This window comes from Dendrobates tinctorius, unplaced genomic scaffold (genome assembly GCF_039654945.1).
Source record: "Dendrobates tinctorius isolate UK_male_01 unplaced genomic scaffold, ASM3965494v1 ptg000047l, whole genome shotgun sequence".
In the NCBI taxonomy this organism is placed as follows: Eukaryota; Metazoa; Chordata; class Amphibia; order Anura; family Dendrobatidae; genus Dendrobates; species Dendrobates tinctorius.
Window position 1 is genome coordinate 2,698,396 of NW_027361715.1, and position 12,504 is coordinate 2,710,899.

Sequence of the window (12,504 nt, forward strand, 5' to 3'; positions counted from 1 at the left end):
CCCCCAGCTGTGAGTTTTGCCTGACTGGTTATCAAAAATACAGGGGAACCCACACTTTTTTTTTTAATTTATTGACAGCGCAGGCGCCAGTGAATACTCCCATCAGTCTCTCCTGCTCTTAGGGCAGAGACACACTGGCGAATTTTTTGTCCGAGAATTGGATCGTCAAACTTGCCCTGGCCGGCACCTCTCCTGACCTGAATGTAACAGCTGCATAGTAATCCATTACACTGTCTTGCTCAGGTCAGGAGAGGTGCCGGCCAGGGCAAGTTTTACGATCCGATTCTCGGACGAAAAATTTGCCAGTGTGTCTCTGCCCTTACTGTTATTAGCGGCAGCAGGCGTCTTCTGATGGGAGCAGTAAGTCCCATCAGCCGACAGCAATGAATGGAGGTAAACTATATACCTCCGATCATAGCTGCGCGCTCATGCAGTCATTTGACAGTGTGGGACCGGCAGGGATGATATTACCGCCGATCAGATGCGGTGTTTGCTGTGCTGTCATGCACAAACACCTGGCGTTCGGGGGGCCGAACCCAAACAGTAACAGGGACTTCCTGGTGAAGTCCGTGTTCGGTGTCTGTGCCTGAACAGTAGGTGTTCGGTACGGACTCTAAACTTTACTGTTCGAATTTGCCCATCTCTATACAGGACACACACACGCATATTGAATTGTAACTGAACATAATTTACGATAACTATTCATACTGCTCTTTTTGTTAAATGTTTCCTTTCTACCTTTGTTGGCACCTCAATCTCCTTTTTAACTATCATTTTGATGTTGTCAACTCGATCTCTTCTCACTGTGCTGCTGTCATTACAATCTCTTCTCTTGCTGTTCCTGTGCTGCGTTCACTTCGATCTTACTGCCGATAAGTGTGCTGCTTTCACCTCGATTTCCTCTCTTGCTCTGTGTTACTGTCACCTCAATCTCCTCACTGGTTCTCATTGTGCTGATGTCAGCTCAATCTTTTGTCTGGCTCTGTGATTTTGTTATCCCCTTGATCTCCTCAGTGGTTCTCACTGTGTCGCTGTCACTTGATCTCTGCACTGGTTCTCACTGTTTTGCTGTCACCTTGATCTCCTCAGTGGTTCTCACTGTGTCGCTGTCACTGCATCTCCGCACTGGTTCTCACTGTGTCGCTGTCACTTGATCTCCACACTGGTTGTTTTGCTGTCACCTTGATCTCCTCAGTGGTTCTCACTGTGTTGTGGTCACTTGATCTCCTCACTGGCTCTCACTGGTGCCGCTGTCTCTTTGATCTCTTTCCCGGCTCTCACTACTGTGCTGCCGTGTGTAAACTCTAGCTCTCTCTGTCACATCTCATGCAAGAATACAGAGTAGAGGTTAGGGCTGGCATCTCAGCAAAATTGAGGCTATGGCTAATGTCTTGTTTCAATATCACCACACTCTCTCGGTCACTATCTATCCATGTCTTTTATTTTTCCCAGGTGACAGAAGAGACATGTCGCATTTTGGAAGGATTGGGTTATTCCTGCGAGTGCCGAGGTCTGATCAATGTTAAAGGCAAGGGAGAACTCCGGACGTACTTTGTTTGTACAGATATGGCCAAATCTCAGAGTATTGGCATAAACTGACTTTGCCCCTGATTATTTTACCCTGCACATTTAAAAAGTACAGAAGAAAGTTTTACATGCTGCCTAATTTTATATGAAGACTAGTAAAGCGAGCATCCGACTGGAAGAGATGCCCTTTACCGAACTGTTGCCAATGTTTCTAATACCTTGCACTAGAAATGGCAGGAGAATATTGCAGGACGTTTGCTACATACACAGTATTTTTTCTCCACCCAACAGTGGTGGTTGGATTTGCCAGATGACAGGGTGGCTTATACCTCAAGGTAGTTTTTTTTTTTAAAGAAAATGTTAGTTTACAAGGCTGAAATTGCTTTCTTTTTATAGAAATAGGAAATAATAGTGAAAGGTTCTGAGGAGGTGTAATGTGTACCGTATGTGCCAAACCGGCCTTCTGCTCTAGACCAATATAGCAAACAAGGTGCGGAGGTGACGGCTGTTCAGTAGGAGCATGGAAGAATGACTATACCTACTAGCCCGAAGAGTGTAGCTCCATCCGTGTGGTCTAAAAGCGTGCGTACGGCGGTGTAAGATTCCCGTGCCACAGTGCATAGGGCAGGCTGATGGACTGTATCGCTACTTCCCAGATTCCTGTTTTATTGTAGGGCAAAGGAAGAAGATCGAGACATTGTTTGCATGAGAAACCCGATGTCGGAATTTAATTTTTTTTTTTTTCTTTAGCTCTGGGTTTGATAAAACCTGTCGACTTTTGTGCAAGTTTCATGCAGTTCGGTACAATATGGGTCCACACCTGACCTATTTTATCGCCAAATACTGCAACTACAAAGAACAAGGTAGTGTAGGCAACATATACAACACTCCATACATTGACAATATGCATTTTACACCTCATTTGATTATCTTAAGTCAGAAAAGAAAAATTTAAGTTAAAAGAAAAATAAATGTGCTTGGTCAGAGCACATAAAAAATAGCTGTAAAAGGGATGTATAGTATTGGAATCCATACTTCCCGCTCACTGCCGCGGAGCGAGAACTCGCTGATCATCTGCATAGAATACTCTGCGTTGGCGACAGGAGACATGTAGCACAGTCAGTGGTTATATTAACCCGGAGTCCTGTGCGTTGTGTATATAGTCGGCAGTGCGGTAGCGCCTTGGCGCAGGGGCCGTTCTCCCCCTCCTATCACAGTAGGGAGCGCCTCCCTTATATGCTGGAATATTTGTATATAGCGTTGTAGTCACTTTTATTGAATAACAGTATTTATCAGCATCCGGCTGCAGACGTGTCCTATTAGTTCTATGTGCCCATGGTGGATACAGGAAAGTCTGCACATCACATTTCACCATCCTGCCCGTCATTACTTAGGAATAAAGGAAGACACGTAGTTCACCTTTTGTCTTGCTTTAAAATTATTTTAAATACTTGAAATCTGACTGTTCAGAAACTGCAAGAACAAAGAGATATTTATTGCACGTCCATACGATATACCATGGATGATAAATATGCTTTTCTCTCCACGACTGGAATCCCCCAATCTGACTGTCATCCGGCCTCCGATCAGTGGAGAGGTGGTGGCACATGCCTATAAATCCTAGGCTGTGCTTGGATTGAACAGTCATTCTGTGCTGACATTCCTTGCCGGTCTCAATGAATCAGGTTCTATGCGTTTCTTGATCCTATAAATTCAGAAACGCATCCAATGGTGGAAGATGAATTATCTATCGCTCGAGGTATAAAGCGGTCGAGCAGGGGTAGATAGAGAAAATAGAATTTTTAATATAGTATTATCCCAAAAATCTACCTGGCTATAAAAAAAAAAAAAAAACACGTTAGCAAATCCTCAACTTTGGCACAATTTGCTAAATGCGACCTGCAGATTAATTACACCAGTCCACAATAAGCGTCTCTCATACAGTTTTGTCCACAATGGTCATCGGCGTCTGATGATACTGTGTAGCATCCATAATAATGTACCCCTTTGTTAGACGGCCTAATGACTATATCATCATGTTCGAGGCCACTAAGAGCTTGTATTTCTGCTTTAGTAATAATATCTTTAATTTTGACAATATTTCCCTCCAGATTTTCAAGGGCTTTTGAGACCAAGATATCAATTGCCGAGAGTTCACTTTGGATCGAAAGCATTTTTTTCGCCCACTTTTGTTTTTAAGATCGGTAAGTGGACAAACATCATTTGGATTCTCAGAGATTGTACAAATATCTGGTGATGTACCCCATTACCGGATAGCAGATTGTTGTACAATGTCTGAGTAGAATCCATATGATGTTGGGACCCCGGGTTCTTGACACACAGGTTTGTCCTCATATGAAATGTTTATGCCATTTCATACTTCTTGTGACCAGGTGGAGATCCTAAACACTCTTGAAAACCCTAAACCTAGTTGTGGGGACACATGAGAGGCCCTATGGAGGTGTGGGTGCTGGGGGGGCTGCATCAGTTTCCCAGTGCATGAGTCTTCTCTACAAGAAAACAAAACACTATGACATGCTCCATATCTCTGATCCAAGGAGATAAGGAACGCTGCATCTCTCCAGCGTCAGCCGCCGAAGTGACGCAAGCATCTCGATGGGTCTGGGCTTCTACTGTGTGACACCTTGGATTTGATGCCACGCACCACAGCACATAGACGAGACGTTCGTCTCACCACATTTAGGGAACTGGGCAGCAACATGATGTGTAGCCTTCTCAGGCCGCAGGCGATGATTACCAAGCCACTGAGGGTGTTTGGTAATGTGACCACCAAAACTCCCCTGATGAGACTGTGTGAAGAAACGTGTCAGGAGCTTATGTGGTCTGTTGGTCCTCAGCTGGGGTAATGTGCGGCTGCATTATGAGGTGTCCCCACTAGGGTGACCGCAAAAAATCGATGTCGGAATTTTGTCCGTCTGGACCCCACAAAACGATTCCCCTTTCCAGATATTGAGATAGCCAAAATTTGAGCTCGATCAAACGACGTTAACCCGTGCCGCTCGTCGCTCAAAGTTTGAAAAAAATCCAAATTGAAGTATTTTAAGATTTAGGTATTTTGCATAGTCTGTTAGACTATAAAGAATGTGACAACAACATTGCAGAAATAGCCCTGACCAAATTTTCGAACCATTTGTGGTATTTGAATGCAGAGTTGGTGGGATTATCGTTTTTTGATCCCACCATTACAGACAATGAAAAGTTGTTAATGGCTAATAAATTGCTCAGTAGCACAGATGAACCATCAGAGCACGCTAGGGTTGTAAAGCCAAAAGTTAGGAAAGAAAAATTAAAAGAGGTAGGAAGTAACCGACTTTAACGACCTTCTGACAAAAGATGAAGAACAAAAGCAATATGTCCTGCAAGTTGTAAGCAAATGCCGAGCATTATATTCTGACGTTTCAAAAACTACTTTAACAAAAGCTCTAGAATAGATTAGATAACTATGTAAAATTATCAACTCATGTAGGTTAGCGTGCTCTGATGGTTCATCTGTGCTACTGAGCAATTTATTAGCCATTAACAACTTTTCATTGTCTGTAATGGTGGGATCAAAAAACGATAATCCCACCAACTCTGCATTCAAATACCACAAATGGTTCGAAAATTTGGTCAGGGCTATTTCTGCAATGTTGTTGTCACATTCTTTATAGTCTAACAGACTATGCAAAATACCTAAATCTTAAAATACCTCAATTTTGATTTTTTCAAACTTTGAGCGACGAGCGGCACGGGTTAACGTCGTTTGATCGAGCTCAAATTTTGGCTCTCTCAATATCTGGAAAGGGGAATCGTTTTGTGGGGTCCAGACGAACAAGATTCTGACATTTCCCCCCCCACCCATATGAGATCCGGTCACCCTAGTCCCCACCCTCCCTCCTCATCATTTAGGCTCCTGGGCCTATAAGAGTTTCCCGTTTCCCTTGAGTAACATTGGTCCATGTTTCTATTTATTTATGCCTTCTTAATTCATCAGTGCATTATTGTGGACTGGTGTAATTATTAATCTGCAGGATGACTTTAGCAATTTGTGCCACAGTTTAGGATTTTTCATACAGTTGTGGCCAAAAGTATTGACACCCCTGCAATTCTGTCAGATAATACTCAGTTTCTTCCTGAAAATGATTGCAAACACAAATTTTTTGGTATTATCTTCATTTTAATTTGTCTTAAATGAAAAAACACAAAAGAGAATGAAGCAAAAAGCAAAACATTGATCATTTCACACAAAACTGCAAAAATTGGGCCAGACAAAAGTATTGGCACCCTCAGCCTAATACTTGGTTGCACAACCTTTAGCCAAAATAACTGCGACCAACCGCTTCCGGTAACCATCAATGAGTTTCTTACAATGCTCTGCTGGAATTTTAGACCATTCTTCTTTGGCAAACTGCTCCAGGTCCCTGATATTTGAAGGGTGCCTTCTCCAAACTGCCATTTTTAGATCTCTCCACAGGTGTTCTATGGGATTCAGGTCTGGACTCATTGCTGGCCACCTTAGAAGTCTCCAGTGCTTTCTCTCAAACCATTTTCTAGTGCTTTTTGAAGTGTGTTTTGGGTGATTGTCCTGCTGGAAGACCCATGACCTCTGAGGGAGACCCAGCTTTCTCACACTGGGCCCTACATTATGCTGCAAAATTTGTTGGTAGCCTTCAGACTTAATAATGCCATGCACACGGTCAAGCAGTCCAGTGCCAGAGGCAGCAAAGCAATCCCAAAACATCAGGGAACCTCCGGCATGTTTGACTGTAGGGACCGTGTTTTTTTCTTTGAATGCCTCTTTTTTCTTCTGTAAACTCTATGTTGATGCCTTTGCCCAAAAAGCTCTACTTTTGTCTCATCTGACCAGAGAACATTCTTCCAAAACGTTTTAGGCTTTTTCAGGTAAGTTTTGTCAAACTCCAGCCTAGCTTTTTTTATGTCTCGGGGTAAGAAGTGGGGTCTTCCTGGGTCTTCTACCATACAGTCCCTTTTCATTCAGACGCCGACGGATAGTACGCGTTGACACTGTTGTACCCTCGGACTGCAGGGCAGCTTGAACTTGTTTGGATGTTAGTCGAGGTTCTTTATCCAACATCCGCACAATCTTGCGTTGAAATCTGTTGTCAATTTTTCTTTTCCGTCCACATCTAGGGAGGTTAGCCACAGTGCCATGGGCTTTAAACTTCTTGATGACACTGCGCACAGTAGACACAGGAACATTCAGGTCTTTGGAGATGGACTTGTAGCCTTGAGATTGCTCATGCTTCCTCACAATTAGGTTTCTCAAGTCCTCAGACAGTTCTTTGGTCTTCTTTCTTTTCTCCATGCTCAATGTGGTACACACAAGGACACAGGACAGAGGTTGAGTCAACTTTAATCCATGTCAACTGGCTGCAAGTGTGATTTAGTTATTGCCAACACCTGTTAGGTGCCACAGGTAAGTTACAGGTGCTGTTAATTACACAAATTAGAGAAGCATCACATGATTTTTCGAACAGTGCCAATACTTTTGTCCACCCTCTTTTTTATGTTTGGTGTGGAAATATATCCAATTTGACTTTAGGACAATTCTTTTTGTGTTTTTTCATTTAAGACAAATTAAATGAAGATAATAATACCAAAGAATTTGTGTTTGCAATCATTTTCAGGAAGAAACTGAGTATTATGTGACAGAATTGCAGGGGTGTCAATACTTTTGACCACAACTGTATGCCTGGACGCTTCTGGATCCTGTAGTTGTACTGCCAGTGATCGCTCCCTTATGTCTCAATGAGAAGTATGTGAGCAGGGCCAGAATAGACATGATGTGTTTGTGGGCCACTGACCTAAACAGGTGACATTTTAATGATGAATATTTGCACAAATACTTTATTTTAGATCAGTGATCCCCAACTGCAGTCTGCACGAGGATTTCTTTAGTATGGACCTGGTGATAATTCCATCATCTGTACATTACTAAAGAATTCCTAAAACCAATGACCTGTCAGTGACTTGAGGACTGGAATTGGAACAGTGTTTTAGATAAAGGGTGAGATTAAAAATGTCCATATCCTGGACTGCACAAAGGGCCTACTTGCCCAGTGAGTGCAGGTGGAACAGGAGAATTGCTTCATGGGACCATACAGTCTACACCCATAATCTAGGTTTAAAAATCAGGCTGACAAGTTCCCTCTCAAACAAACTTGCCAAAATAATGATGCAAAATCTTGATCTAAATTAAGCCAGAAGAGAAAGTTTGCTTAACATGTCTAGCAGCGGCCCAGAGACGGCATCTTCTGCTATAGGTTCTGCTCCCGTCCGTAATGAATATCACTTCAAGAACGTTATTTCTGTCCCTCTGCACCAATGTGATCCATACTTTATTTATGTCTTGGCACTTTCAGACAGAGGATATTGTAGTGTAATAGTTTTGTAAAGCATGTAAGTCAATAGTTTATATTATGCAGACTCCCTGTTATGTACCATGGATGACTAATTACTATGTAATTTATTGCCTTTGTCATTGTTTTCATTGTGTAACCAACTCTCAATTTTTGTCCAGCTGCGGATTAAAACATCCTGTAGGTCAAATTCCTCCGAGAATTACGAGAAATTGTTTGCACAATTATTCATGCAGTTATTTACCTATGGGCACAGTGGGCAGCTTTACCTACCAATGTATTAACGTACCGGCTTGTTGTATTGTCTTAAGATTATTCATAAGGTGCGGTCTTACAATAGTTTTGTGAAACAGCGGGGTCACATTAGTAGTGGGTGAACATGTCCAAGTTTATTAAGGTGTTTGGATTTTAACATTGAGTGTCGCCTTGTCCTCTACATGCCAGAGGATTGCTGAGAAAGCAGAGCGGTCTGTGCACTCACGTACAGGTTAAGGCCCCATAACATGTCTGTTTTTTAAGGACTGCAAATACAAACATATGCATACCCATTGTATTCAATGGTGGAGCGCACATGTAACGTATTTCACACAGACCATGTAAAAAACCCAAAGACATCCCCCCCCCCCCCCACGCACAAAATGTGTGCTGCACATGCATAAGTGTGACACGTATCGGCACGTGAGAGAAAGCAGTACAGTTATTGCTGTTCCCAGACACTGAATGCAGCTCTCATCATTGTTGCCTGGTCTCCGTGCAATCAACAAGACCAGGGGATGGTGATGGGAGTTTGAGTCAGCACCCGCTGTATGTGCGTATATAGTGTCTTAAAAAAAAAAAAAAAAAAAAGGTGTGTGGGGTTCTCCTTTATTTTCCTGACCAGCTGAGAAAAAGCAGACAGCTCATAATCTAGGAAGGGGACAAAAGCCATAAAGGTTCCCAGGCTATTAATATTAGCTTACAGTTGTTTGCTTAGCCTTTACTGGTTATTTGTAGGGGGAACACCCTCCCAGACTAAGAACATCAGCCTGCAGCTGCCCCAGAAAAGGCGCATCCATTAGATTAGCCAATTTTGATACTTACCCTACTTATTGCTATACCAGAGCCAGTCACTTTGAGGGGTCTATATGATAGAAAATACCCAAAAGTGTTACCATTCTAAAAACTGCACCCCTCAAGGTGCTTAAAACCACATTCAAGAAGTTTATTAACCCTTCAGTTGCTTCACAGGAATTTTTGGAGTGTTTAAAACAAAAAAGTGAACATTTAACTTTTTCACAAAATTTAATTTAGATCCAATTTTTTTTTTTTTAACTTTTCCCAAGGGTAACAGGAGAAATTGTACAACAACTTTTGGGGTCCTATTTCTCCTGAGTACACTGATACCCATATGTAGGGGTAAACCACTGTTTGTGGGCATGGCTGAGTTCAGAAGGGAAAGAACGCCATACTGGAGTACAGATTTTGCTGGAATGGTTTGAGGGTGCCATATCACATTGGCAGAGCCCCTGACAGGCCTGGATGGAACATCAGCTGAGGCAGGCCAGCAGGTCTCCACCTCAAAGTGGGCTGCCGGCTCTTTAAATCTTGTGTGCAGAACCCATGTGCGCGTACTGTCTAGTTGCACGCGTTGACAAAGACTGCGGCTACAGTGGTGCTTGTCAGTGTGTAAACTAGATGGCATGTGCATACAGGGCCTTCACACAGAAGATTTAAAGGGCCGGCAGCAAACTTTGAGGTGGAGACTTGTGTCAGTGCATGAGCATGGCTGTGGCCTTTGTGCGGCTTCTGCCCTGGTCAGTGCGGGCAAGCAGGAGACTGTGCGTGCACACAAGGCCAAGTTAGAAATTTGAAAAGGCTGCCATTGTGGTGCGCAGAGGGCGCCTCCATCTGTGTGTGACGCTGTCCTGCCTGTACCAGCGTCAGTGAACACTCACAAATTCCAGCAGGATACTCTCCTCTTCACCGCTGTGATGCTGGACATTGGAGTCACCTCAGCTCTTCATCCCTCCATCTCAGGGACTCGGGCGAGTTCCAATATGACAAGTTTTTGTGCTGTATATACAGCTGTTGCACCTATAGAATGTACACTGCTCAAAAAAAAAAAGGGAACACTAAGATACCACATCGTAGATATTACTGAATGAAATATTGCAGCTGGAAATCTTTATTCATTATATAGTGGAAGGTGTTGAGAACAAGAAAACCTAAAAATTATCAATGTAAATCAATATCACATGGAGGTCTGGATTTGGAAGGATACTCAAAATCAAAGTGGAAAAGATGGATTTTTGGTTCTTACCGTAAAATCTCTTTCTTGGAGCCTTCATTGGGGGACACAGAATACCATGGGTGTATGCTGCTGCTAGGAGGCTGACACTATGCAAAACAAGAACATTAGCTCCTCCCCGGCAGTATACACCCACCGACAGACACTAGGCACCTCAGTTGGTGCAAAAGCAGTAGGAGAAGCAACGGAAACTCTCTAAACATATGTACCAACCCAACAGGGGACTCAAAGACCCAACACGGTACAATTTAAACAGGGAGGGTGCTGTGTCCCCCAATGAAGGCTCCAAGAAAGAGATTTTACTGTAAGAACCAAAAATCCATCTTTCTTTATCGCCTTATTGGGGGACACAGAATACCATGGGACGTTCCAAAGCAGTCCCAAGGGCGGGAACAGCAATAAGGAACGAAAGAACAGGAAAGGCTTAGGTCGGCCGGTGCGCCACCGCCGCCTGCAGAACCTTCCTACCAACAACCGCATCAGACGAGGCCTGGGTATGAACCCTGTAGAACCTCGCAAATGTGTGCAAGGACGACCAGGTCGCGGCCCTGCAAAGTTGCAGAGCCGAAGCCTGGTGTCGAACGGCCCACGAAGCTGCCACAGCCCGGGTGGAGTGAGCTCTCACTCCCGGAGGGGGCCGTTTTTCCTGAAGTCGGTATGCTTCCTGAATGGTAGAACGAATCCAGCGAGCAATCGTGGATTTGGATGCCGGAAGCCCTTTCCTGTGACCTTCAGAGATGACCAGCAATGAATCGGATTGACGAAGTGAAGCGGTCCTAGCGAGGTAGACACGCAAGGCTCTAACAACATCCAGCTTGTGGAGTGACCTCTCAAGAGGGTGAGAAGGAGCCGGACAAAACAATGGAAGAACGATATCCTCGTTGATGTGAAAGGAGGAAACCACCTTTGGCAGGAAGGAAGGAACGGGCCTGAGGACGACTTTATCCTGATGGAGCACCAGATAAGGAGAACGGCATGACAAGGCCGCTAACTCAGAAACTCTTCTGATGGATGTAATGGCGATCAAAAAGGTCACCTTCCATGACAAAAGCGACAAAGGAATGTCCTGGATGGGCTCAAACGGCGCCTTTTGGAGAGCGCCAAGAACAAGATTGAGATCCCACGGTTCTATTGGTGAATGATGAGGAGGAGCCACATGAGCGACTCCTTGGAGGAACGTCTTAACCTGCGGTAAGGAAGCGAGCTCTCTTTGAAAGAGGATAGACAAGGCAGAAACCTGGCCTTTCAGGGTACTGAGAGACAGACCCGAATCTAAGCCAGACTGGAGAAAACCCAGTATGGACGGGATGGAAAAAGCCATTGGAAAAACTTTTTTATCGTCGCACCAACGGAAAAAAGCCTTCCAACACCTGTGGTAAATGCGGGAAGAGGCTGGCTTCCTGGCTTTGATCATCGTCTGAATCACCTGGCTGGAAAAACCTGATTCTCTTAGAATTGCGGCCTCAATGGCCATGCCGTTAAATTTAGAGACCGAGAATTCTCATGGTAAAGGGGGCCTTGCGAGAGAAGATCCGGACGGACTGGAAGTCTCCAGGGAACGTCCGCGAGCATGTTCACCAGTTCCGCATACCAAGGCCGTCTCGGCCAGTCTGGAGCCACAAGAATTACTGGAACGCCTTCCGATTTTATCTTCTTGACCACTCTTGGGATCAAGGCAAGAGGTGGAAAAAGATAAGGGAGTTGGAACTGGGACCACGGAATTACTAGGGCATCGCAAGCGACGGCTAGAGGATCCCTGGACCTGGCTACGAAGCGCGGAACCTTGTGGTTCATCCGAGATGCCATGAGGTCGACGTCCGGAGACCCCCAGCGCTTGCATATCTGATCGAAGACTGAGGGATGGAGAGACCATTCGCCTGACGCTAGGCCTTGACGACTCAGAAAGTCGGCTGCCCAGTTTTCCACCCCTGGAATGTGTACGGCGGAGATTGCTGGGACGAAACGTTCCGCCCAGCGCAGAATCCTGGCCACGTCTGACATGACTTGGTGGCTGCGCGTGCCGCCCTGATGGTTTATGTACGCCACAGCCGTGGCGTTGTCCGACTGAATGCGGATCAGCTTGCCGACGAGAAGGGGTTGCCAGCGAAGAAGGGCCAGAAAGATTGCTCTGATCTCGAGCAGATTGATAGGAAGAAGAGCTTCCTGAGGGTTCCAGTGTCCTTGAGCCGTCCTCTGATGAAAAACCGCTCCCCAACCCAGGAGGCTGGCGTCGGTGGTGATGACTTGCCACCGAAGAGGGAGGAAGGACCTCCCTTGGAGGACTGATGTAGGCATCGTCCACCAAGTGAG

The 12,504-nt window shown here is 44.8% G+C and overlaps 1 protein-coding gene across 4 annotated transcripts in view; it reads left to right on the forward strand.

The window, feature by feature from the left end:
- Positions 1 to 3,600, forward strand: part of ADCY7 (adenylate cyclase 7) — a 158,410-nt gene extending 154,810 nt beyond the window's left edge. For all 4 annotated transcript variants that reach the window (XM_073576175.1, XM_073576172.1, XM_073576173.1 and 1 more), the window contains one exon: positions 1,453 to 3,600. In XM_073576175.1, the coding sequence (XP_073432276.1) occupies positions 1,453 to 1,599 (147 nt within the window). In that variant the 3' untranslated portion in view covers positions 1,600 to 3,600. The remainder of the gene's footprint in view (positions 1 to 1,452) is intronic.
- The last annotated feature ends 8,904 nt before the right edge of the window (positions 3,601 to 12,504 follow it).